This window comes from Caenorhabditis elegans, chromosome II (assembly GCF_000002985.6).
Source record: "Caenorhabditis elegans chromosome II".
NCBI classification, from domain to species: domain Eukaryota; kingdom Metazoa; phylum Nematoda; class Chromadorea; order Rhabditida; family Rhabditidae; genus Caenorhabditis; species Caenorhabditis elegans.
Window position 1 is genome coordinate 9,433,883 of NC_003280.10, and position 24,140 is coordinate 9,458,022.

At 33.6% G+C, this 24,140-nt stretch overlaps 9 protein-coding genes, 1 non-coding gene and 2 pseudogenes across 12 annotated transcripts; 1 reads left to right on the forward strand and 11 right to left on the reverse strand.

The window, feature by feature from the left end:
• Nucleotides 1-138: 138 nt before the first annotated feature.
• Nucleotides 139-2,227, reverse strand: kin-16 (Receptor-like tyrosine-protein kinase kin-16). The gene is made up of 9 exons (NM_063616.7): nucleotides 2,101-2,227; nucleotides 1,849-2,052; nucleotides 1,544-1,797; nucleotides 1,373-1,499; nucleotides 1,048-1,330; nucleotides 892-1,001; nucleotides 598-825; nucleotides 436-541; nucleotides 139-367 (listed from the first exon to the last, which is right to left on the reverse strand). Exons 1-9 carry the CDS (start codon nucleotides 2,178-2,180, stop codon nucleotides 272-274), a joined length of 1,488 nt encoding a protein of 495 aa, NP_496017.1. The 5' UTR covers nucleotides 2,181-2,227; the 3' UTR covers nucleotides 139-271.
• Nucleotides 2,228-2,741: 514 nt separating this feature from the next.
• Nucleotides 2,742-4,445, reverse strand: chil-13 (GH18 domain-containing protein). Its single transcript, NM_063617.4, has 4 exons — nucleotides 4,280-4,445; nucleotides 4,046-4,215; nucleotides 3,712-4,003; nucleotides 2,742-3,664 (listed from the first exon to the last, which is right to left on the reverse strand). The coding sequence occupies exons 1-4, from the start codon at nucleotides 4,318-4,320 to the stop codon at nucleotides 2,848-2,850; spliced, it is 1,320 nt and encodes a 439-aa protein (NP_496018.2). The 5' UTR covers nucleotides 4,321-4,445; the 3' UTR covers nucleotides 2,742-2,847.
• A 283-nt stretch (nucleotides 4,446-4,728) lies between these two features.
• On the reverse strand, nucleotides 4,729-6,278 carry chil-17 (GH18 domain-containing protein; the record flags this gene model as incomplete). The annotated part of the gene is made up of 4 exons (NM_063618.3): nucleotides 4,729-5,542; nucleotides 5,695-5,977; nucleotides 6,021-6,196; nucleotides 6,244-6,278. The coding sequence occupies 4 exons, from the start codon at nucleotides 6,276-6,278 to the stop codon at nucleotides 4,729-4,731; spliced, it is 1,308 nt and encodes a 435-aa protein (NP_496019.1).
• A 280-nt stretch (nucleotides 6,279-6,558) lies between these two features.
• On the reverse strand, nucleotides 6,559-8,056 carry chil-16 (GH18 domain-containing protein; the record flags this gene model as incomplete). The annotated part of the gene is made up of 4 exons (NM_063619.3): nucleotides 6,559-7,357; nucleotides 7,416-7,701; nucleotides 7,755-7,966; nucleotides 8,031-8,056. 4 exons carry the CDS (start codon nucleotides 8,054-8,056, stop codon nucleotides 6,559-6,561), a joined length of 1,323 nt encoding a protein of 440 aa, NP_496020.1.
• A 229-nt stretch (nucleotides 8,057-8,285) lies between these two features.
• chil-15 (GH18 domain-containing protein) lies at nucleotides 8,286-9,740 on the reverse strand (the record flags this gene model as incomplete). Its single annotated transcript, NM_063620.3, has 3 exons — nucleotides 8,286-9,099; nucleotides 9,202-9,481; nucleotides 9,536-9,740. 3 exons carry the CDS (start codon nucleotides 9,738-9,740, stop codon nucleotides 8,286-8,288), a joined length of 1,299 nt encoding a protein of 432 aa, NP_496021.1.
• Nucleotides 9,741-9,944: 204 nt separating this feature from the next.
• R09D1.13 (Protein kinase domain-containing protein) lies at nucleotides 9,945-11,586 on the reverse strand (the record flags this gene model as incomplete). Its single annotated transcript, NM_063621.1, has 8 exons — nucleotides 9,945-10,001; nucleotides 10,044-10,149; nucleotides 10,207-10,443; nucleotides 10,500-10,600; nucleotides 10,715-10,904; nucleotides 10,957-11,074; nucleotides 11,117-11,370; nucleotides 11,483-11,586. The coding sequence occupies 8 exons, from the start codon at nucleotides 11,584-11,586 to the stop codon at nucleotides 9,945-9,947; spliced, it is 1,167 nt and encodes a 388-aa protein (NP_496022.1).
• Nucleotides 11,587-12,207: 621 nt separating this feature from the next.
• On the reverse strand, nucleotides 12,208-13,823 carry R09D1.4 (annotated as a pseudogene). Its single transcript has 4 exons — nucleotides 13,777-13,823; nucleotides 13,609-13,729; nucleotides 13,358-13,474; nucleotides 12,208-13,309 (listed from the first exon to the last, which is right to left on the reverse strand). Coding segments are annotated over exons 1-4 (1,387 nt in total).
• A 559-nt stretch (nucleotides 13,824-14,382) lies between these two features.
• Nucleotides 14,383-15,835, forward strand: chil-18 (GH18 domain-containing protein). The gene is made up of 3 exons (NM_063623.5): nucleotides 14,383-14,443; nucleotides 14,489-14,628; nucleotides 14,688-15,835. The coding sequence occupies exons 1-3, from the start codon at nucleotides 14,394-14,396 to the stop codon at nucleotides 15,785-15,787; spliced, it is 1,290 nt and encodes a 429-aa protein (NP_496024.2). The 5' UTR covers nucleotides 14,383-14,393; the 3' UTR covers nucleotides 15,788-15,835.
• Nucleotides 15,212-15,303, reverse strand: R09D1.16. Its single transcript, NR_051538.1, has one exon. It is a non-coding gene; the product is annotated as an Unclassified non-coding RNA R09D1.16 (non-coding RNA).
• Nucleotides 15,836-16,025: 190 nt separating the features above from the next.
• Nucleotides 16,026-18,390, reverse strand: R09D1.12 (Protein kinase domain-containing protein). Its single transcript, NM_063624.4, has 8 exons — nucleotides 18,191-18,390; nucleotides 17,603-17,901; nucleotides 17,418-17,553; nucleotides 17,142-17,358; nucleotides 16,824-16,933; nucleotides 16,529-16,777; nucleotides 16,261-16,360; nucleotides 16,026-16,211 (listed from the first exon to the last, which is right to left on the reverse strand). The coding sequence occupies exons 1-8, from the start codon at nucleotides 18,379-18,381 to the stop codon at nucleotides 16,146-16,148; spliced, it is 1,368 nt and encodes a 455-aa protein (NP_496025.2). The 5' UTR covers nucleotides 18,382-18,390; the 3' UTR covers nucleotides 16,026-16,145.
• Nucleotides 18,391-18,753: 363 nt separating this feature from the next.
• chil-19 (GH18 domain-containing protein) lies at nucleotides 18,754-20,522 on the reverse strand. The gene is made up of 5 exons (NM_063625.3): nucleotides 20,366-20,522; nucleotides 20,174-20,316; nucleotides 20,021-20,080; nucleotides 19,682-19,967; nucleotides 18,754-19,638 (listed from the first exon to the last, which is right to left on the reverse strand). Exons 1-5 carry the CDS (start codon nucleotides 20,413-20,415, stop codon nucleotides 18,819-18,821), a joined length of 1,359 nt encoding a protein of 452 aa, NP_496026.2. The 5' UTR covers nucleotides 20,416-20,522; the 3' UTR covers nucleotides 18,754-18,818.
• Nucleotides 20,523-21,534: 1,012 nt separating this feature from the next.
• On the reverse strand, nucleotides 21,535-22,677 carry chil-20 (annotated as a pseudogene). Its single transcript has 2 exons — nucleotides 22,401-22,677; nucleotides 21,535-22,354 (listed from the first exon to the last, which is right to left on the reverse strand). Coding segments are annotated over exons 1-2 (1,097 nt in total).
• Between the last annotated feature and the right edge of the window lie 1,463 nt (nucleotides 22,678-24,140).

Here is a 24,140-nt window from a genome sequence, read left to right on the forward strand (position 1 = left end):
AGCTTTTGAAAAAAAAGAAAGAAAATGCATGTTTCTTAAAACTGTGTGAAAATTAGAATAAAACACGAATAATAAATAAAAAAGAACACATAAAATTAGTTACAAAATTGTTTTGATGTAGCCAAAATAATGAAAATTGAGTTGATCACATATTTATTCATAGTCTAAAGTTATTTGTTGAACATCTGAAGATTCATAACAATAATTCATTTCATCCTTAAGCAATACACGTCTAAAATTTAATTTGAACATTTGAATTTCTTTAATATTTCTAAACCGATTCCGATCGTTCTACCCTTATCCAATCTTCTAGCTTTCTTTGATTTTCAGCTTCAACTCGCAACATTTCATCTACATTTTCGAGAAGCTGAAAGATAATACTTTTTTCCGAAATTTTTTGAAAATTAAAAAAAAATCTGCTAGCTATTGACTTACTTTACTAGCAGATTTTTTCATGTGCCCGATGAAGTATTCGACGCAATTAGAGAAGTTAGGCCGTAGCTCGGGTTTCTCATGCCAGCAAAGTTTCATAAGATCATATCTGGAATATTTCAAAGTTGATTTTGAGTACGAAAAGTGGAAAATTATTGATCTCACAATTCAACATGGCAATGCTGTGGTTGAGGACATCGTCTACCGCTATGCATATATTCATAAATTCGTTCTGATGGCACATCTGGATATGGAAGTTGTCCCAGCGTGAAGATCTCATAGAGGCAGATACCAAATGACCAGACATCAGATTTTTCGGTAAACTTCATTGTGTCGAAAGCTTCTGGAGACATCCAGCGAACTGGTACCGGAGCATCTTTGGTTTTTTGTGGTCTGAAAGAAAAACACTCAAAAAATGCATGTTAATTGTAGGCTCTGAAATTAACATGTAACACCTACATATAGTATGACTTGTTTTCATGTGTTCTTGCCATTCCAAAATCTGCGATTCGAATTGTTTTGTTCTTTTTTAGGAGCACATTTCTTAGCGCCAAATCTCTGTGAACCATCTGAAATTCAAAAAAATAAAATCGTTAACTGGAATGTCATAAATACCGGAATAGAAGCCAAGTATTGCATTCCGTTAGCTATTTGAAGTCCAAAGGAAAGAAGATCAGATGTTGTCAAAGAGTCCAAACTTTCCTTAATCACATAATCACTATTCTCATCGGTATTCTTGAAAACGTAATTTTTCCGTTTAGCACTGATTGGCGTTAAATAACTATCTGGCTCTGTTTTATCTTCGATCAAATGATCTTGGAATACATTTCGATGATCAATCAGGTATTTTCGAATATCTCCACAGTCTATGTACTCCGTGACAATCAGTAGGCGTCCTCTGGAAAGATTTTTAAGAAAATTATAAAAGTTAAAAAATTACTTTCTCAACTCCGAAGTGACAGCCCCAACGAGAGCCAATACATTAGGAAATCTACCGATGGAACACATCAATCGAAGCTCTGCGGCAAGCATGCTTGTTTGAGAAATGTCGTAGCAATTGGCCGCCGCTGAATTATTTTGTTTCTGATGCAATTTTTGAACAAAAACTCACATTTAACAGCTACTGTCAGCCTCATTTTCTTCTCTTCTTCATTCTTTGGACTTGCCATTTTCAAAATTCCTTTTCTTACAACTCCAAAGTTCCCGGAGCCCAGAATACTTTTGTTTTCAAGATTTTCACTAGCAATTTCATATTGCTTTTTGTACGGGAGATAGTCAAGCTTATCATTGAGTGGTCGATTTTTCAGTTCTTCCGGCATTGCATCTCCTGTATCTCTTAAATCACTATAAATGTTCATGAGAGCCCTGAAAAGTTCTTCATTTAAAAAACGTGGAAAATTCAAAACAAAATCTTACATATTTTTCCGTTTCTCTTGAGTTTTTGATCGTCGAAGTCTCCATACAAGAAATGCAATGAATGCTAACAAAACTAGAAGCCCGTAGACAACAAAGAAGACAGTTGTCCTCAACTTGAACACGGAACCTTCTTTTTCAGCAGGATCTCCTCGTTCAGACCTGGTATATCTGTAGATAACATCTTGTTGGTTTGGCAGATTAATTCTGAAGTTTGTGATAAGAATATGGAAATCGCAAAAACCAACTGGTTACTTTATATTTCCATCGTTTATACTTTGACAGTGCGGGAAAAATCCATAGATCAAGAAGACAAAGAAAATGAACGACTGCATTAACTGAAGATTTTTATAACATTGAATTGGTTTTCTTTTGATCAGTTCTGAAAATTGGAAATCAATATCTCGAAAATAAAACTAGCTGTGAACAAAATTTAGTAAATAGTGTAGAGGAAATGAAAATCGCGAGAAAAACATTCTGACCCTATCTCTATCTTTATTTCGACATTACGATCGTGATTGATATGGATGGCAGGCAGTCAATGTAATTCTTGATCTAAGGAAAAAGTGATTTCAATTAAAACCAATGATTTAGAAGATGATCTGTTTATTCAATTTACCATGAGAAATGAAGAAATATTGTAGTTTCACTCTCAAAAAAATTGGTAATTAATGATGTGTTTATATTTATTACATTTAGTTGATGGAATACACCTTCACAGCTTTTTTCTGAGATTTTGAAAAGTTGCAGGTGATTTGCAGTGTACATAAGTGATCTCCAAGCGCGGAATGATTTAAATCCTGTTGCATTTCTTGTTTTATGAAATACCAAACAATTTTTTGTCTGAAACATAAGGTAGTATGCATTTCAAATATAATGTCTCTCATGTAAACTAATTCTTATTGATATTTATTCTATAATATTTGCCGTAAAAGTTTCAACAATGTTTTTATTTTTTATCACGAGCAACGAAAAAGGGAATTTTCCAAAGAAATCAATAACTCAGCAAGAATATTTGATTTTATTCCCACTGCCAGTTGAACAGAACTCCTTGGAAAAAACGTCACTGAGAAGACTGTTAAGCCTATCATCCATATCCACTGACCATAACCAAACTCCTCCCAGATCCATTTTCTTGGCATAATCTGTTTTTATTTTTATACTTCTCTTATCTTCAAATGTTAAAAAGGTTTTTGCTTTAAGATCCAAGATATACGGAGTCATTGTTAAATTATCCCACGAAGAAGGTGAAAGTTCAAGACCTTCATGCTCGGCTGTCCATCGAGATATTTGTGTCCTTCCTTCTGCCATATTATTCTTCAGTTCTGCATTTCTAAATACTTCAGTTCTATTATCAATTGCTTCTTGAACATTGTTCCAAATTCTTGCCGAGAATGGAATAACCATATTAAGCATGCTAGGTTGCTTGAGTTTACAAGTATAATGCTTCATTGTCCAGTCCACATAGAAGTTTTTCCGTGCGCCAATATTATAGAACATTGGTGAAGATGGTCCCGTTGGAACACCCCATTGATTAGGCCAAGGTCCCGCATAATCCATAGAGTATACATTGAAAAAATCGACATGATTCTGGAGTTCTTCCAAATCAAATCCCAGCTCCCAGTTGTCTACTCCAGCTGCCGGAACTGTCATTGAAATCAAAAAATGCTTGCGTTTATTTTCATCCAACTTTTGTCTCAGCTCACGGATAAATGTAACATAATTGAAAGTGTCTTGAACTGTTGGCCATTGCCAGAAGAAGTCAACTCCGTCAATACGATGCTCCACCAAAAATGCTAAAATTGAATCAATGAAGTTTCTGAAATTGAAATGGTATTTTAGGAGTACTAGTGAAACTTTATATACTTCTTTTTCTGCGAATCCGACAATGCAGATGCAAAATAGTGTGCATTTTCATATCCACCGCCAATTGAAACCATCATTTCAACATTTGAGCCTCTGGTTTTGTCTTTTAAAATTGAAAACCTCAGATCAGCTTTTGAGTTATCAAATTGAAGAGTTCCATCATATTTGATTCGAACAAATGCAAAAACTGCATGTGTGAGTTTATCAATTTGAGATTTTGAAATTTCTGTCGATTCAATTTCTGAGAAATATCCAACTATCCTTCTCTTGCAAACCGGTTTTTTCGGAGACTCTGGAAAATACTTTTTGAAAAAAAAACCTTTAATTATCTCACCATTATTCAAAACTAAATTATCTGTAACTGGAAATAGTCGACAATAAATCTCTGTGATTCCAAATGCAATTAGCCCACAGATCATCAAAACTGCTATAATTACAACTGCACATTTGAAAACCTTTCTTGTTAATGGGGAAAATCGTTCGGCTCCAGTTTCATAGTACAAACTGAAAACCTGAATTTTCAAATCTTTCCAAAAAACATTTTTTGTATTAAAAAAAATCAACAAACTTCAATTTGTACAATAAAAAGTCATCCGACGCCTTTGACATTGGAATTCAATTCAAAGAGAACAAAAATAATAATAATAGGCAGACAGGCAGGGTAAAATCATCTGACGAGAATAAAACTCAAAAATCAATGAATCTGATTTTACGAAGAAATTGATATGTTTTTGATATCATCTTCAACTGGATTGCAAACTGGTTTTTTTGTGATACATTTTTTTGATAACAGCGTCGTTTGTTTTTAGAACACAGTGAAGCTATGTAGACGTCCACAAGTAACATAGAAACGAGATTCAGAAATGCCATTCAATTCGGGAGCATTTCACATTGTTGTTTTTTGGCATATCAGAACAAGTTAACACAAATTTTCTCTGTAATCAAAACCTAAAAAGTGATACAATTTTTCTAAGTATTCAGTGAAGTACATATGATGATGATTTTTCATAAACCATATTAACATGAATACTTTATTCCATTTTCACTATATGACGAACATAATTCATTTGGAAAAACAAAACTTAAAAGAGTGTTGAGTCGATCATCCATATCCACTGACCAGATCCAAACTCCACCCAAATCCATTTTGTTTACATAATCTAGCTTCACCTTTATACTTTTCTCATTTTCATACGTAAAAAACGTTCTTGTCTTCAGATCCAATACATATGGAGTTTGTGTTGCATTGTCCCATGATTCCGGGGACAATTCCATATCTTCATGCTCGACAGTATATCGAGAAAGTTGCGATCTCCCTTCAACTTCATTATCTTTTAACTCAACATTTCTGAACACTTCTGTTCTGTTATCTATCGCTTTCTGAACATTTTTCCACATTCTCACATAGAACGGGATAACTAGATTAATCATGCTCGGTTTCTTCAGTTCACAAGTATAATGCTTCATAGTCCAGTCAACATTATAATGTTGCCTAAGACCAATGTTGAAGTTCATGGATGCAGATGGTCCAGTAGGTGTACCCCATTGATTCGGCAACGGTTTCGCATAATCCATTGAGTGTACATTAATAAAGTCCACATGTTTTTGAATTGCATCAAGATCAAAGCCTGATTCCCAATCGCTAACTCCAACTGGGGGTATTGTGATAGATATTATAATTTTCGCGTCAAGTTCATCAACTTTCTCCCTAATTTCGCGGATCAATGTTGCATAGTTGGATTTGTCTCTTGATGTTGGCCATTTCCAGTGCAAATCAACTCCATCAATCATGTGACTATGGATGAACGCGATTATGGATGTTATTAATGTGCTGCAAAAAGTAACATATTTAAAAAAAATTCCAAAGACTTGTTATGTTTCTTTTCAGTTTTTAAAATATATTTTATCTCAAGCGTAGCAAAGAAAGTACTAACGAACGCTTGAACAAGATGTTCTCAGTTATTATTATACTTCAGTTCAAACCTTTTCATTTGTGTATTTGCCAGAGCAGAGGAAAAATCGAATGAATTCTCATCTCCACCAATGGAAAACATCAATTTCAAATTTGAATGCAAACTTCTTGCTTTACTTTTTAAACTGAAGAATTTTTGTTCAGTTATCAAATTTTTAAACTGCAAAGTTCCGTCATATTTTATATCAACAAATGCAAATACTGCATGCGTCAGTTTTGCCAGCTGGTTCTTGGATATATCTGTAGAATCGTATTCCGAATAGTATCCGACGATTCGCCGTTTGCAAATTGGATCTGTAAAATAAGTTTAGTTTTTCGATATTACAAATTCACTTACCAAGCCCTACTTCGTTTTTTGAAAATTTGTCTTCTTTATAAAAATGAAATACAAAAGTTGTGAGAGCATATGAAACAATTCCACAAAACAAAAAGATTCCTGAGATTATCACAACACGTTTGACCAACTTTGTTGTTAACTCATTATTATTATGAGCTCGTCTCTCGTAGTATGAGCTGAATACATTTTAGTTCGGGTTGCACATATAATTGTAAAGACTCACTGAAATTTATCCAACAGTGAATAGTTTAGCGACATAAAATTTTTTAAACAAAATTTTTCAAAAGAATCAGAATAAAAAAATTACAGGTTTTTGTTGATGAAATATGATCTCCTTTATTGAACATGAAACACGTTTTTATCAATGTAGTTTGATTGACAATAACAAATATGAAAAGAAAAACTGAAGAAGCCGTTGAATTTGGATTATGGTCACACTACAATAATTCAGATTTTTGAGAGAAGTTATTATTATGTTAAAAATTCTGTATGATATAAACCCTACTTTAAACCACAAAAAAAGAGTCAAAGAAAAAAATCAACATTTATATTTATTTTTTCCATTGTTTTTAGACGTTAAAAATTCTTGAGAAGCAACCGCACTCAGGAGGACATTTCCATGATCACCCATATCCACTGACCAAATCCATACACCTCCCAAATTCATATCAATAGCATATCGAGTTTTGATTGCAATACTTTTTTGGTTTTCAAAAGTGAAAAATCGTCGTTCATCCGGTTTCCATATGTACGGAGTACTTGTCAAATTGTCCCACGACGCCATTTTATAGTCAGCAGAACTTCGATCCATGTACGGGACACCATCTGCTCTGTTATTCCGAATTTCTGCATTTCTGAAGACTTCAGTTCTTGGATCAACGGCTTCTTGTACATTGTTCCAGTATCTTGCATAAAATGGAATTACCATATTGAATTTGCCGGGTTGTTGAGTTTTACAAGAATAATACTTCATCGTCCAGTCCACATTGAAATTTTTCCTAGGTCCAATATTGAATGCCAACGGTGCAGATGGTCCAGTAGGTGTACCCCATTGATTATCCCATGGCCCAGAGTAATCCATTGAATAGACATTCATAAAATCTACATGTTCCATTATTTCTTCCAAATCGTACCCGAGTTCCCATGTATCTACTCCAGCGGGTGGTAACACTATTGATATTATATAGTTTTGACGATGGCTTCTGAGTTTATGCTTTAACTCTTGTAGGAATGATGAATATGTAAATTTGTCTCCGCTTGATGACCATTTCCAAAACAAATCAACTCCATCAAGTTTGTACTGTTTCAGAAAATATATTATTGAATCAATGAATTTTCTGAAATTGAATGAAATTTGATCATTAAAAAGCTGGTATCATTCGAAATTTTCCAAACCTCTTCATTTCCTCATTTTGTATAATCGGAGAAAAGAACTGTGTGTTGGCTGGTCCACCAATGGAAAACATTATTTTCGCGTCAAACTTCAATATACTTGCCAATTTTCGCAAATAGAGAAAACTTTCTTTTGCTTTTCTACTCTCAAAATGAATGGTTCCATCCGGATGGAGCTCCAGAAATGCGAATACAGCATGTGTTAGCTTAGCAAGTTGACCCATCATGATTGAATCATTTCCATTTCTGTAGTAGTATCCTACGATTCGCTTTTTATAGTCACGATTTTCTGCAAGGGAAATGTACTTTTAATACATTTACTCTTAAACTTTTCAAACAAACTTGTATTTATTGGGTCTGGTTTCACTGTAGAAAGTTGATACAGTATTTCCTGATGCTCAATAATGAAGTCTTGATTTCCATAATATCGAAAAATAAGGAATGTCAATCCATAAGCAACGATGCCACAAAAAGCCAGTAATAAGCAAATAGTCCATAAATATTTGCAATATTTTTTGAAGGTCGGTGTAAAATTTTCATTGTTGTAGTGCCGGCTGGAATTACAGATAACTAAACATTTAATAAACAAGTAAGCATGAGGTATTCACTGAATCTTACCTTAATTTTTTGAATACAGAAATCATTCGCCGTGATCAGAAATTATCAACCAATTCGAAAAAAACAACGATAAAATCATTTGACTTCATGAAATGAACGTAAACATATAAAATCAATAGTCTACATATTAATGTGAAAGTATTATTGAAACAGTAATAAACTTGGATAGACATTTAAACCGGTTTTCTAATTTTAAACACTCTTGCAATTGAAGAAAACAAATTTATGGGCTGGATTAAAATAGTTTATATATTTTTAGAATTTAAAATTAATTGAATTCGCAGAACTTGAAGAACAAAATTTATCAGAAGAAACAGCATCGAGAAGAGTGTTGATTCTATCATCCATATCCACTGACCAAATCCATACTCCTCCCAAGTTCATTTCATTTACGTATTGGAGCTTTTTTTCGATGCTTCTCTCGTTTTCAAATGTCAGAAAAGTTTTTTCTTTGGGTTTCCAGATGTAAGAAGATTTAGTTGCATTATCCCAAGAGTAGGGAAATAATTCAATTCCCTTTTGTTTAACACTTAATCGTGATATATACGGATCTCCATCAGCTTTGCCATTGATTAATTTCGCATTTCTGAATACTTCAGTTTTCAAAGTTATTGCTTCTCCAACACTTCTCCATATTCTTGCGTAAAATGGAATCACAATATTAAATTTGTTTGGTTGTCTTGTTTTGCATGCATAGTATTTCATAGTCCAATCCACAGTGAAATGTTTTCTCGGACCAATATTATAGTTCATTGGGGCGGAAGGACCAGTAGGGGTTCCCCATTTATTATCCCATGGTCCGCTGTAATCCATTGAGTAGACATTCATAAAATCAATATGATCAATGATTTCATCCAAATCATAACCCATTTCCCAAATATCGACTCCGGCGGGAGGAAGCAGTATAGATACAATGTAGGATTTCAGTTGTTTGTCCAATTTTTCACGGAGATCGCGCATGAATACAGAAAAATTGAATTTATCCCGACTTGATGACCATTTCCAAAATATGTCGACTCCATCGATTTGGTGTTCTGTTAGAAATGAAACAATAGACTCGATCAGAGATCTGAAAATGAACTTTATTTTTTCCTGGTATTTTCAAACAATCTCGAATGAATTTGGACAAGAAATGTATGTCCTCTTTCATGAAATTTGCAAAAATTTTTACCTTCTCTTCTTCTCATCTGAAATAACCAATGAAAAGTCTGAATTAATATCCATGCCACCAATTGAAATCATCACTTTTAAAGTTGAACTTTCCGCATTAGTTTTCAAAATAAGAAATCTCTGCTTTGCTGAACCACTCTGAAACTGTAGTGTTCCATCAGGCTGAAGTTTTATGAATGCAAATATCGCATGAGTTAACTGAGATAGTTGTCGTTTGGTGATATCAGTCGTCTCATTCTCCGAGTAATACCCAATTATTCGTTTGTTGCAATCGGGATGTTCTGAATTTAAATGGTCTTCCAAAAAAGCGGTCTTTCAAATCTTTTTTACCTTACCTGTAGGCATAGCTTTATCCAATGTTGTTGGGTTGTGATTCAAGTGGAAAAGTAATGATGTGATGGCATATGCAAAAACTCCGCAAGCAATTAGAACAGTGTAGATTATCAAAAAATGCTTTAAAATCTGCTTCAGTGACCTGACATCTTCACTTGCTTTCTTATCATAATAAAACAACGAAACATCGTCGGATGATGTTGACATTGAAAATGAATATAGTTTGAAATCGGAAAAATTAAAGAATAACAATGAACAAAAATAAAAATATGTTTTTCATTTCAATCTGACAGTGAACAAATGATTGATAATAAAACTAGATTAGTTATCAAAAACTGAGAAGTTACTTTTTGATTTGAGGGATGCAATAATTAATGAGAAAAGTGGTAGCTGTTCTTCAAACTCATTTCCTTAGAGTTTTCGGATATTTGATTCAAGTTTGAGTTCACTTTGTGTTTGCTCCAACAACTGGAAATATTAAAATTAAACAGAAAATTTGCAAGAACAAACCGCAGGGGGAAACTCTTGCAAATGAGATTTAAAAAACTGAGCACAATCGGAGAAACAAGGACGAGTTTCCGGTTTGAAGTTCCAGCATATTTTCATGAAATCGAATCTGGAAAATTTTCAAGCTGAATGAGATACCAAAAAGAGCAAACTATAATAATAATACATTTCCGGAGAATCAATATATTTCGGTTTCGAGAGTCGATTGCCTTTCTCCAAGTATTCCATCAAGTGGTCGAAAAGTGTTTTCACATTTTCGTAAGGATCTTCACCCAATGAATATAACTCGTAAAGACATACTCCAAATGACCAGACATCCGTCTTCTCATTGAAAATAAGTTCATTGTAACTTTCTGGTGCCATCCAATAAAGTGGAACAGGAGTATCCATACTATCGATTATTCTATAAAATAATTTAATTCCCGGATTCCTCCGCATAGTGTAAGTAGATTGATATACCTGTAATCATTGACGTTTTTTGAAAGTCCGAAGTTGGCTATCCGAATTGTTTTGTTCCTTTTTAAAAATATGTTACGTAGAGCTAGAAATCGATGAATCACCTGAAAGGAAAGGAAACCAATTCTTTTTCACAAATGTACATACATAAGTTGCGACAGTTAGAAAATATTAATGAGTAGAAGTTTCCTACCACAAGCTCTTCTCCAACGTCTTACCGGAATGTGAGTTAAATATTCCATTCCATTGGCGATTTGAAATGCAAACGAATGGAGATCAGAAACACAAAACTCGTCAAGCCCCGAAAATTCCGTTTCTGGAACTCCAACTAATTCAAAATTATTTTTAGTGATTTTCAAAACATGCTGTAAGTTTCCAAGCTCAACAGATTCATAGACAACCACTGTTCTGTAAGATAATTTTGTAATTGTTATAGCAAGCTTCAGTTTAAGAAACAAACCTTCCAAACATAGGAGAAGTATATCCAATCAGAGCAAGAACATTTGGATGTCTCCCAATTAAACGCAAAATTGTTAGCTCGTTCTCAAGCATTTCTTTTTCAATATGATTTTTAGGTCCTAAAGTTTATATTCATATAAAGCTATTGGTCAAATTCTTACGCTTTACTAGAACGTCCACTAACTTGTTTGAATTTTTTTCTTCCGCAGTAACATTTATATTTAGGGTACCTCTTCTAATTTTACAGAAATATCCATTTTCCAAAACTGACGAAAATTTCAAATTACTAGGATCAATTTCGACTGGAATGTTGCCTATACTAATATTATCTCGAATGCACATATCATCTTTGTTAATAGGTGTCAGCTCAATTTGCTCAGTAATGCTTCCTCTTTTACCACGGCGCAGTGCTGGTCTGAAAATGTTAGAATTATTTTAATTTTATTGATGAGTAAGTGAAAACACACAATTTAAAAACATGGTTAACTAGACATTGATTTGCAAAACTTCACTAATAAAAAAACTACCTGTCCTGCGTTTTCTTTTTGTATACCTTCTGGAGAATACATGCAAAAGCAAATAGTATTACTGCAATAAATATGCAAATTAATATAACTAGATCCATTGCCATTTTCGGTTTGGCTGGAACATATATGAGAGCAAAGTTAACGCAATCTGGTAGGTCTAATAAATCTACAGAGTTTCATATAAAGTCAATAATGAATTGTCCAAAGTAATTAGTTCGTATCAAATCATGATTTTAAAGCTAGCAAGAACTTGCAACAAAAATTAATTAACCTGATGAATTAGTCAGTCATCTGTGAATCATTTACAATTTAAATAACTACTGGCAATAATGAAATCCTTATGAAAATCTATGATGACCGGTGATACAAAAACTTATGGACGCTAATGTTAAATTATAAGTCCCGAAATCATCCAATTAAAATGTTTTTTTTTTCAAGAAAGTTATGTTCTCAGTATGTGCTTTCACATTGGTTCCGCAAGTTTCCTGCGTTTCTTATAGATTTCCTCAAGAGATTTTGGGAACGTGCCTCGCTTTGCACTTTTGTTCGGCTTTTTTTCATCCAAACCTTCCAAAAAAAAAAGACAATTTCATTTAGAATAATAACATTTTTTTATTAGAAAAAACTAAAAATTTATCGGTTTAAAATAAACTACAAAAACACGAAAACCCGAAATTGGAAAACCCTACAAAACCATACATTACAATATAAAACACACACTATTTTTAAAGAACATTTTGGCGGCATCCATATTTATCATCATTCTTATTATCAGCTGAGCAAAACTTCTTTGATGGAATAGTACTCAGCAAACTGTGATAACGTTCATCATCCATATCCACTGACCAAATCCAAACTCCACCCAAATTCTTGTTCATCACATATTCTATTTTTGCATGTATACTTTTCTCGGTTTCAAATGCCAGAAATGTCTTCGTTGAGTTATTGTACATAGAAGAAGTCTCAGTTAAGGTATCCCACGATGGAAGAGTTAGTCGGATCTTCTCTTTAGCGACTGTTTTTCGGGACATATAGGCACTTTCCTCACTGTTTTCATCAGCATCTGCCACATTTCTGAACACTTCCGATTCATGTTCTCGCACAGTTTCTCCAACATTTTTCCATTGCCTCACGAAAAATGGGATCACAATATTGAATTTGCTTGGTTTTCCTGTTGCACACGCATAATATTCTATTGTCGAGTCAACAGTTTTTTGTCCAGGTGTCCGGAGTACAAAGGAGACAAAGGTCCAGTAGAGCCATCACTCGGTCCATAATAATCCATTGTGAAAACGTTCACAAAATCAACGTACTTCAAAATATCCGGTATACTGTATCCAGCCTCTCGGTGATTTATGTAGTGTGGAACAACTACAGACAATGTCAGTGGATCTCTTAATCCCTCTAATTCTCTTTGTAAAGCTTTATGTAAATTACGAAGAAATGATACGTAGACATCTTCTTTAGTTTCAGGAACCCACTTCCAATGTATGTCCATTCCATCGATTGAATTTGTATGAATGAATGCAATGATAGATTCAATGAAGAGTTTACACATGGTGATATCGGAAAGCACAGATGAGAAGTACTGTGAATTCTCGTCACCGCCAATTGAAATCATTATTTTCACACCGGAATTGGATGTCGCTGCGACTCTCTTCAACTCCTCAAATCGTGGGCTCTTTCTCAATATTAAACTTCGAAGATAATCCATTTTAGCAAATGCGAAAACCGCGTGAGTCAGCTTGGAAAGTTGATCAACTGTAATTTCAGTTGACTGGGTATCCGTGAAGAATCCTACAATTCGTTTTTTACAGAACGGCGTCTCTGCAATATATAATTATAAACATACAAATATCCCTGAATAAATGTTACTTGTGGCTATTTTTGGAGATTTCGTTGTTGAAGTTGCTGATGAAGTATTTCCAGTTGTAGCGGAGGTTGCCGGATTAATTGTGGTTGTTGTAAGTTTTTTAAACCGAGTAGAAGACGCTGGAAATATTTTTAAAACTACAGTTTCGACAAGACTGATAGAGGGAATACGGTATAACACAGAACACATCGAAAATATGTCAGATAAATGTTAATTTTCCAGATACCAACTTGAAAAAACAAAGAAGACTTACAATAATCATTACTATAAAACCAGAGCCCGTTGCAATACAAATTGATAAAACTCCACTGCAGAATAAAATAATGAGTATTATCGTAGTAGTGTCGCAATTTGAAATTTTTTTGTAGTCATTTCTGGAATCATTTTTGCTAGACAGTTATTTCCAAAATATATATCTTACCGTCTTTTATTTCCTGTAAAAATTAATTGCTGCTGCTCTGTTGACATGTTTTCTCTAAAATTGAAAGTATTATCCTAGTTTTTAAGTTCCCAAAATGAACGTGTTCCTATTTGATTAGGAAGAAAACTAAATATGATGCAAACTACTCTGAGGAATAAATCAGGTAAATATCACATGTTGCTTCTTTGTATCTAATTGATTTATCACTTTGAGAAAAATGAAGAAATTCCTACTGTACATGTGATTCATTCTTCTATTTTTCTATCATCATGCAAAAGATTTCTATGGGATATGAAAAAGAAGCGAAATTATTTTTATTTTTGAAACTAAACATCGACTCAAAAATTTGAAAAGGATGATGTCGCAGAAGCTGAACAGAGAATAAAATGAAAAGTGTACACGATTGAGAAAGTTTTCAAAAATCAGCGAACAAACTATAGTGTAGTGTTAATTCCTTATCACTATTGCAATGAGGAATATCTGAAGATATGTCTACCTTTTCGTCAACTGACCACAAAAAGGGAGGAAACAGAAAGTAACACCGCCCTATTTACACAGTACTAGAATATATATTGTTAATTTTGCTCACTACTCCGTTTTCGTTACAGCCAAAAACAATGGCTGCTAAACATGAATATAATAAATTAAGTCTAGTACATCTTCCCAGGTATGTTATTCATTTTATTGATTACCAAAAACTTGCTGAATTGAGAAAAGAAGTACATTCCGAAAAAAGAATTCCGTCGATTTTAACAAGAACGATCGCTGTTCTATTTGTTTTTGCACTTCTTGCACTCGTTTCCATTGGTTCAGAAGGTGTTCCACAATTAAGAAATTCAAGAGATTTGACAAGTAAGTGATAAGAAATCCGAACAAAGAGTTTAGAATCAGATATATCGTCTAAATTATAGAATCTCCATGCAAGAAACGAGTCGTTGGATACTATTCTGAATGGGAAGGAACTGAGATAACAAGAAGTCAATTGGGCAAGCTGACACATGCTGTTTTTGCTTTTATTCATATGGACTCTGAGGGGAAACTTCAGTTTAAGACAAATCAGAAGGAGAGGTTTGAGAAATTAAAGACGGCTGTAAAGAATGCAAACTCTGACACTAAAGTTATGATTTCAATTGGCGGAGATCACAACAGTGAAAACTTTGGTTCTGTTTTGTCTGACTCAGAGAAAAAATCAATGTTTATTGATTCCATAGCAAGATTTATTCGACAGCATAAAATCCACGGAGTTGATATTTACTGGAAATGGCTTGGCAATTCTGAAACTGAGCATCACGATTTTCCATCATTCTTGAAAGATCTTAAGGAAAAGTTGAAGACAGTTCGAGACGATTCAATCATATCAATTGTGGCCCCACAGGCTAAGATGGATCGTCGTCATGATGGTTATAAATTTGATGATTTTATGGAGTATATTGACTTTGTTAATGTATTCTCTATGGATTACTATGGACCATGGCCAAACCAATGGGGAACTCCTACAGGACCATCTGCACCGTTGTATGGAGGAATCGGAGTAAAGAAACACTTTAACGTGGACTCTACAATGAAATACTATACTTGTATGACAGAAGATCCAAGTAAATTCAATATGGTCATTCCATTTTATGTAAGACTCTGGAAAAATGTGAAGGAACCAATCTCCAGTGGAACAGAAGTATTCCGAAGAGCCGATCTGAAAAATGGTGCAGCCGTAGGTAACAGTTACATGTCGCGATGGACGGTAGATCATGAAGGTTGGGAATTGACACCAGCATTGTGGGATGATGTTACAAAGACTCCTTATGTCTGGAATCAGGAAACCGGAAACTTTTTAACTTTTGAAAATAAGAAAAGTATTGAAGCTAAACTTGCGTATGCAATAGAGCATAATTTGGGAGGAGTTTGGATTCATTTGGTGGATAAGGATAATGAAAACGAAGAACTTCTGAGAGCAGTTGCATCAAAAAAATTTTGTGCATCAGAAAGTGAAAATAAAGTGACATACGACTGTTAAACAATTTATATATTTTTTTAAATTTTTTTGTTACAAAAGAATGAAACTTTTGCTGGCTAATGGTTAATGATGAAACTCGCTCGTACAAGTAAACAATGAAAAAAGAGGAAGTACTTCATTTTGCTATTGGACGCAGAGATTTTCTGTGTTTAAAAACATTTTACACTTGCATTTTTCAAAGATATTGTCGCAATTAAAATCCAAGAGATAAATTGTAAAAAACCGTTCAGTAACAAGGTAACAAGAAAATTGTTTATTTATAAAAACTGGTTTCTAAACTAGGACAATTAATTTTTACAGATCAGACCTGGATAAAATACAAAGCCTGAACAAATATAATAATACTTGAGTCTTTTAATCATCCTACCGATAATTCGCATTGTAGTTGTTCTTCCGTTTGTAAGTCGGTTTCGAGGTTTTTGAACTGAAAAATAAACCAAAGAATTTTTGGAAAGTCAATTGGTGTGCCTCACATTTTTGCGTTTGATTAAATTTTTGAAAAATTCTTTGCACTTTGTAAATCTTGGCCGTTGTTTTGCATCACTGTTCCAGCATTCCAGCATAAAGTTGTATCTGAAAAATTCGAGTCGAATTCTGATTTATAAGTTTTTATATTACAGAAGAATTATGATATTCACGAAGAAATATGAAGCAGCTGAGTTTTTACCAGATTTCTCTTATTTAGGAAGGGCTTTAATTTTCAACCCTTTCTCAATGATTTCAAAAAAAGCTAAAACTCACATATCAGACCTGCAATATTTTGGCGAAGAAAGCCTTTTTCCTGATTCCAAAAAGGCAACCACGTAGTAAATTGGGTCAAAGAAATTTTGAAACTCTTCTAAGTAAGGCGATGCTCCGAGTGAAAATAACTCAAAAAGACAGACACCATATGACCAAACATCTGTCATTTCAGTGAAGCTTGTTCCGTCGTCAAAGCACTCAGGAGCCAGCCAAAATATGGGTAACGGTGTTTCAGGACTGTACTTCACCCTTAAAATAAGAATTTAGTAACGATCTAATCAGCAAACTATCAAACTTGTAATAATCTTTATCTCCGTTGTGTCTTGCCAACCCGAAGTCTCCTATTCGAATAATTTTATTTTTCTTCACAAAGACGTTTCGCAGCGCTAAATCGCGATGCACACACTGAAAAATTATGAGATCAGTTGTTTTTTATTTGCTGAGGTCCGCTTCAAGTCTTTGAACACAAAATATTTCAAACTTAACCCATTAATTTTTGTCACGGAAAAAAATAACCAGAGATTTTAAATAAGACTTGTCTCGTTTCGAAGTTTAAAGTTATAGCTCACACCCTTTCCTTGTTAGCAAATTCTAAAAGTAACAAGTATCTAACCGGTAAAGACGCCAAATACTCCATCCCATTTGCAATTTGATAAGCAAACGAGAATAGATCGGATGTTGATATTGTGTCGAAAACTTCCGCATCTACATTTTGTCCACCAGTTCTTTCTCTAGATGTAATCTCATCTTGAAAAGTGTATGGACTATTTCTTAAGACACTTCGAAGATCTCCTCCTTCAATGAACTCCGAAACGGCTTGGTTATACTCCCTGAAAATATTTGTATACTCTAGAGACCAACAAAATTTTATTCTTGGAGAATATGTTACCTTCCCGATACTTTTTCTTTCTTTGTGATAGCTCCAACAATGGCTAAAACATTTGGATGTTTCCCAATTGCACACATCAACTTAATTTCATCATAAATTAGTTTATCTTGTTTTTCATCTGTTGGATCAACCATCTCTTCAAAAATGTACTATTGCTTGATTATTATGTAAAATCAATTACTCACTTTTTACTGCTACATTCACTTGAACCACTTCATTTGTTTTGCAAATTCTTAAAGTCAGCAGTCCTTTATTGATTATTCCAAACTTTCCTTTTCCCAATTTTCTGTTGAAAGTATCCAAATTGTTCGGTTGAATTTCAAATGCTGGATTGTAAGGAAGTTTTTCAGCTCTTTCATTGATGGGTTGAGTCGGTTCTTTGTTGGTTGACTCTATTCCAAGTGTATTTTCTTGTACCGCAAGTATACTCGATGGCGTTATTTCAGTCTGTACTTGAACATAGGAATTTCGAATCGCATTTCCCCTGTAACGAAAAAATTAGCACGGTTCTTCAACATTGTGGTGATGAAAATCTGAGGAAAAATATTTCTCGCTTCACAGTGGTGAGTAATGCGTTTAATCTTTGGAAATGATAGCATGGCAATGATGAGATAAATACAAACTATTTGAATCAGGAAAACCTTTAATATAGGCACAAAATGCTTCCATATCTGCTTTCTAGACGACTTGCACTTGTCTTTCAAAGCTATTTTTCCAGAACAGAACAACAGTAATTTCTAAACAGTTCCTTAAATGTTTTTAATAGAACTAACCTGTTCGTATACTGTTGAATATTTATTGATTCAAAGGCTCGACGTATATGACAAATGAGGACAAAGATGCCCACAAAAATTCCGTAAGCAAATAGTGCACCTGCAACCTTAAACATCGTTGACCCTTCATCATCGTCGTCGATCGATCGAGTTAATCTTGGGAGCGATGTTCCATTTTTTGGAGGATTCATGAAACTTCTGAAAATATTAAGATAGATAGGAAACGATAAACAATTGGTGAAACGAAACGAGAGAGAGAACAAAAAAGAACACAACATATGACTGATACGATTTCTAATTTGTGTGTTTGATTTCTCAGCGTAAGTGGAAAAAAGACAACAAGTTGCGATACAGTCATTGAAAGGCATCTTCCTCATATATTGTACTTTCTATTTGAACGTTTTGTTAAAGTACATGCTAACATTATAAGTCTCACATTCTTGCTTATTCTTTCCCGTGCTGAATATTTGAAAAATGATAATTAAATGATCCTATCCCTAAAAAACAATGAAAACCTATAGTTTAAAAGTTGAAATTTTGAATCCAACAAAACATTGGTCAATTTTAGATAAACGATTTATTAAATTCTGGAAAAACAATACAAATTAGTTAGGTCGAAGTTACTCATTTAACAATTATACAATGTTAGATTTCCAACCGTGCAATAACCAGTAAACTTTACAAGATTCAATAAATTATTTGAATCATCATCCATATCAACTGCCCAAATCCATACTCCACCCAATATCCGATCTTTCACATAATCAATTTTTGCTGCAATCGTGTCATTCGTTTCAAATGTTAGGAATGTTTCTGTAGTAGCATTATATTTGAATGCAGCTCTGATTTCAGGGTTGTACGTAGGGTTTGAAAAATCATAGCCTTCCTCTTGAACCAATTTTCGAGACATACTCGTTTCTCCAACAACTCCTCCTTGAAATGTTGCATTTCGATAAATTTCAATATTAGGAGGGTTAACTGGACCTTTCACATGCTTCCAGAGCATTGTATAAAATGGAATCGCAATGTTATATTTGTCAGATTGACCAGTTTTACAAACATATCTCTCTGTTGAGTGATGAATATTATAAGTTTTTCTTCCCGGAACTCCATTAACGCCATTGAAAAGTTGAGAAGCTGCACCAGTTATCATGCCGGCATCGTTTTGCCATGGACCAAAGTATCCCATTGTAAATATGTTCAGAAAATCAACATTGTCAAAAATATTCTCAATATCAATTCCTGCTTCGTAGTTGGCTCCCATATCAGGTGGTGGTAGTACTATCGACATAATATAGTTTCTTTTCTGCCGTTGCAAACTGTATCTCAGATCATTGATAAATTGAGAATAAATGTCTTTAGATGTTTTTCCTGGCCATTTCCAATATAAATCAACACCGTCAATATCATAAGTTTGAAGGAATGATACTGTGGAATTGATGAACAATCTGAAAACTTCTAATTATTAGTTTCAAAACTTGAAATCGTAACTTTTTTCTGTCGGGACTACTTAAACCCGGCTTGAAGTTGTTGGAATTGTCGTTTCCACCAATTGATATCATAACTTTGACTTGTGGAGTTTGCTGTTTTGCTATTTCTATCAGATTCGTAAATCTGTTTTTCGCCAAATCACCGTCAATTTGTAGATGTCCATCAGAAGTCATATTGACAAATGCAAAAACTGCATGTGTCAGTTTTGAAACTTGATCTCTTGTTATAACAGAAGTTTGTGTTGCAAAATAATATCCAATTATCCGTTTGTTACAAACTGGCGGTGCTGGAAATAATTATAGATTGATTAGTTTTGTTTAAGCCAATTAAGGAGAGCACCTCTAGTTGTTATTGTAGATTTAGCAACAGTTGATGATACGTTTGGCACAGTAGAAGTGTCTGAGAAATTGAGAACTATAGAAGATGTTGTAAACGCATTTCAATAAAATTCTAACAACATTGAATTTCTAAAAAGCTGATCGGAAAACTTACTTGCACTGCCATCAACCCGGTTCGCAATCAATACAATGGTCACGGTGGCAATAGCCACAACAATTAGAAAAACAGCAACTATTATGATATATTTTAGATATGGTCGCCAACGTGATTGAGATGGTTCTTGGCCGGAATCTTTTCTGCATGAAAATGCGATAACTTCAATAAAACGTTGATAAATTAAAATACCTGAGTGCAGTAGGTATCACAAGCTCGTACCATTCATCCCGATTAGACATTTGACTGTTTGAAATTAAAACTTATCAGAGTATGCTCTACTTTTGAATTTAGAAGAAAAATGACAAAGAATCTAAGTAATTATTTGGTCGTCTGAATAAATTGAATTAGACATGCTTAAAATATTACTTTTATAATCGGACAACCTCGGCATTTCTAGGAGGAAGGAAGCCAGAAAATATGTGCATACAGTCATCACTCGTGTTGCAGAAAAATACGTCAAAGAGGATTAGAACGGTAAATTAGAACTCATAAACAAATAAATTTTCCAAATAAACTTGTAAATTTGAGGAAACCATCAGAGACGTTATAACTTTCACGCTGGACACGATGATCGCCGGATTGTGTTCTATGATATTTCTTATCTTCACCCTGGTTCACGATTAACAAAATTGACACTTTTCCGATTGCCGCAATGACTAGAACAACTGCAACTATTATAATATACATTATATAATTACGGCAAGGTGGTTGAGACAATTCTTGGTCGAAACCTTTTCTGAATACAAATTTTACAATCTCAGATGCATATCGATCAATAGAGTTATCTGAGTGCAGAAGGGATCACGAGCTCGTACCAATTATTCTGAACAGACATAACAATTGTAGAAATTTAAACTTATTGGAGTATGCTCAACTTTTACATTCAAAACAGAGAACGACAAAAGATCAGAATAAATCTTTAGTCGTCTGAATTAATCGAGTTAGGTGTGCTTAAAATATTTTTGTTTCAATCTGTGTGCATACAGTCATCGTGTTAAAGAGAAATGTGTCAAAGAGGATGTTTGGTAACTGCTAAAGTATATAGTTTTAGACCAAAAGGTGCAAAGAGCCGTAAATCATATTATTTAATTTTTCAATCTGATCATCTCAATTTTCATTGTAAAACAAATATTTGCAATTATGGTCAAAGTTCAAATGACACTAGACAAAAATTATGACTTGTATCCTTTTCAGTTTAAATATGCCCATATGCTTATTTAACTTGATTGAGTTCCTTTATTTCAATTTGAAAATGCTATTTTTCAATTTTAATGAATCGGGAAAATTATGAAAACAACAAAATTCATGAAAATCTAATCAAACAAAACAAATTGTTTGGGGGCAATGATTATGTTCAATTAGCATTTATAAATTGTAGAATTCCCAGAGTCGCAATATTCAGTGAACTTCACAAGACTCAATAAACTATTTGAATTGTCATCCATATCCACTCCCCAAATCCATACTCCCCCCAATATCCGATCCTTCACATAATCAATCTTTGCTGCAATTGTGTCATTCGTTTCGAATGTTAGGAATGTTTCTGTAGTAGCATTATATTTAAATGCAGCTCTAATTTCAGAGTTAAATGTAGGATGCGACAGATCGTAACCTTCCTGCTGAACCAACTTTCTAGACATATTCGCTTCTCCAAAAACAGTTCCATTAAATGTTGCATTTCGATAAATTTCAATATTTGGAGGGTTGATTGGGCCTTGAACATGCTTCCAGAGCATTGTATAAAATGGAATTGCAATGTTATATTTGTTAGATTGATCGGTTTTACAAACATAGCTCTGTACTGAGTGGTGAATATTGTAATTTCTTCTTCCCAAAACTCCATTAACTCCATAAAAAAGTTGAGAAGTTGCCCCAGTTATCATTCCTTTCGGGTTTGGCCATGGACCAAAGTATCCCATTGTGAATATATTCAGAAAATCAACATTATTAACAATACTGGTGATATTGATTCCAGCCTCGTAGTTTCCTTCCAAATCAGGTGGTGGAAGTACTATTGATAAGATATAGTTTTTATTTTTTTGTTGAAGGTTATGTCTCAGATCACTGATAAACTTAGTATAAAGTGTCTTAGATGCTCCTCCTGGCCATTTCCAAAATAAATCAATACCGTCAATGCCATAAATTTGGAGAAATGATGTGGTAGCATTCAAAAAAACTCTGCAATTATTCAAGAATAAATGAACTACCTAATGTGTATTCTTACTTCCTTCTGTTGGGACTATTTAAAACCTTATAGAAGTTATTGGAATTATCGTCTCCACCAATTGAAATCATAACTTTAACGGGTGGCGTTTGCTGTTTTGCAATTTTCGTTAAACTTAAAAACCGCTGACGATTGATAATATTCAAATTTCCACCCTGAGTCATATTGACAAAAGCAAAAACTGCATGTGTCAGTTTTGAAACTTGGTCTTCTGTGATTGTAGAATTTTGATTTGAAGAGAAATAGCCGACGACTCGATTATCACAAATTGGTAGGACTGAAAAATTTTATTTTGAAAAACCGATAGGATTTCTTTGTTAACAATACATTAACATGTAGTTTATATAACCGACAAAGCAATAGTTTATTTTCCGAAAGTTACCTGTTGTTGACGGCTTGCTTGAAACAGTTGAAGAAATTTTTGTTACGGGAGAAATGTCTGAAAAACTTGAGCTGCATTCAAATACAATAAAACAACAGAAAACAGTTATTTGTAATGATTGAAAAACAGTTTTTCTTATTTAGAGCGGGCGGTGTTGCAAACTTTCAATATCAGTAAAAATGCATTCACAAAACCTGTAGTTGACAGAGTGGACCTGGCACCAGTCGATGATGAAATTTCAAAAATCGTAGTATCTGAAAAGTAATTTGTTAATCTTGTTTTTAATTTAAAAAAAAATTTATTTACCTGTAGTGGAGACTGCACGCGTCGTTACTGTTGTTGATCTACTTGGAGTAGTCGTAGATTCTAAAAGTTCATTATTACATTTTTTTTTCAATTTTTAAAAAATATTTATTTACATGTGGTGGATACTGCACGCGTCGTTACTGTTGTTGATCTACTTGGAGTAGTCGTAGATTCTAAAAGTTCATTATTAAATTTTTTTTTCAATTTTTAAAAAAATATTTATTTACCTGTGGTCGATACTGCAGGCGTCGTTACTGTTGTTGATCTACTTAGCGTAGTCGTAGATTCTAAAAATTCAGTCTTTAATTTTTATTAATTTTTAAAAAATATTTATTTACCAGTAGTCGATACTGCAGGCGTCGTTACTGTTGTTGATCTACTTAGCGTAGTCGTAGATTCTAAAAATTCAGTCTTTAATTTTTATTAATTTTTAAAAAATATTTATTTACCAGTAGTCGATACTGCAGGCGTCGTTACTGTTGTTGATCTACTTAGCGTAGTCGTAGATTCTAAAAATTCAGTCTTTAATTTTTATTAATTTTTAAAAAATATTTATTTACCAGTAGTCGATACTGCAGGCGTCGTTACTGTTGTTGATCTACTTAGCGTAGTCGTAGATTCTAAAAATTCAGTCTTTAATTTTTATTAATTTTTAAAAAATATTTATTTACCAGTAGTCGAGACTGCAGGCGTTGTAACTGTTGTTGATCTACTTGGAGTAGTCGTAGCTTCTATAAATTCAATATTTAATTTTTAATTAATTTTAAAAAAAAATTTATTTACCTGTGGTGGATACTGCAGGCGTCGTTACTGTTGTTGATCTACTTGGAGTAGTCGTAGGTTCTAAAAATGCATTATTTAATTTTTTATGAATTTTCAAAAAATATTTATTTACCAGTAGTCGAGACTGCAGGCGTTGTAACTGTTGTTGATCTACTTGGAGTAGTCGTAGGTTCTAAAAATGCATTATTTAATTTTTTATTAATTTTCAAAAAATATTTATTTACCAGTAGTCGAGACTGCAGGCGTTGTAACTGTTGTTGATCTACTTG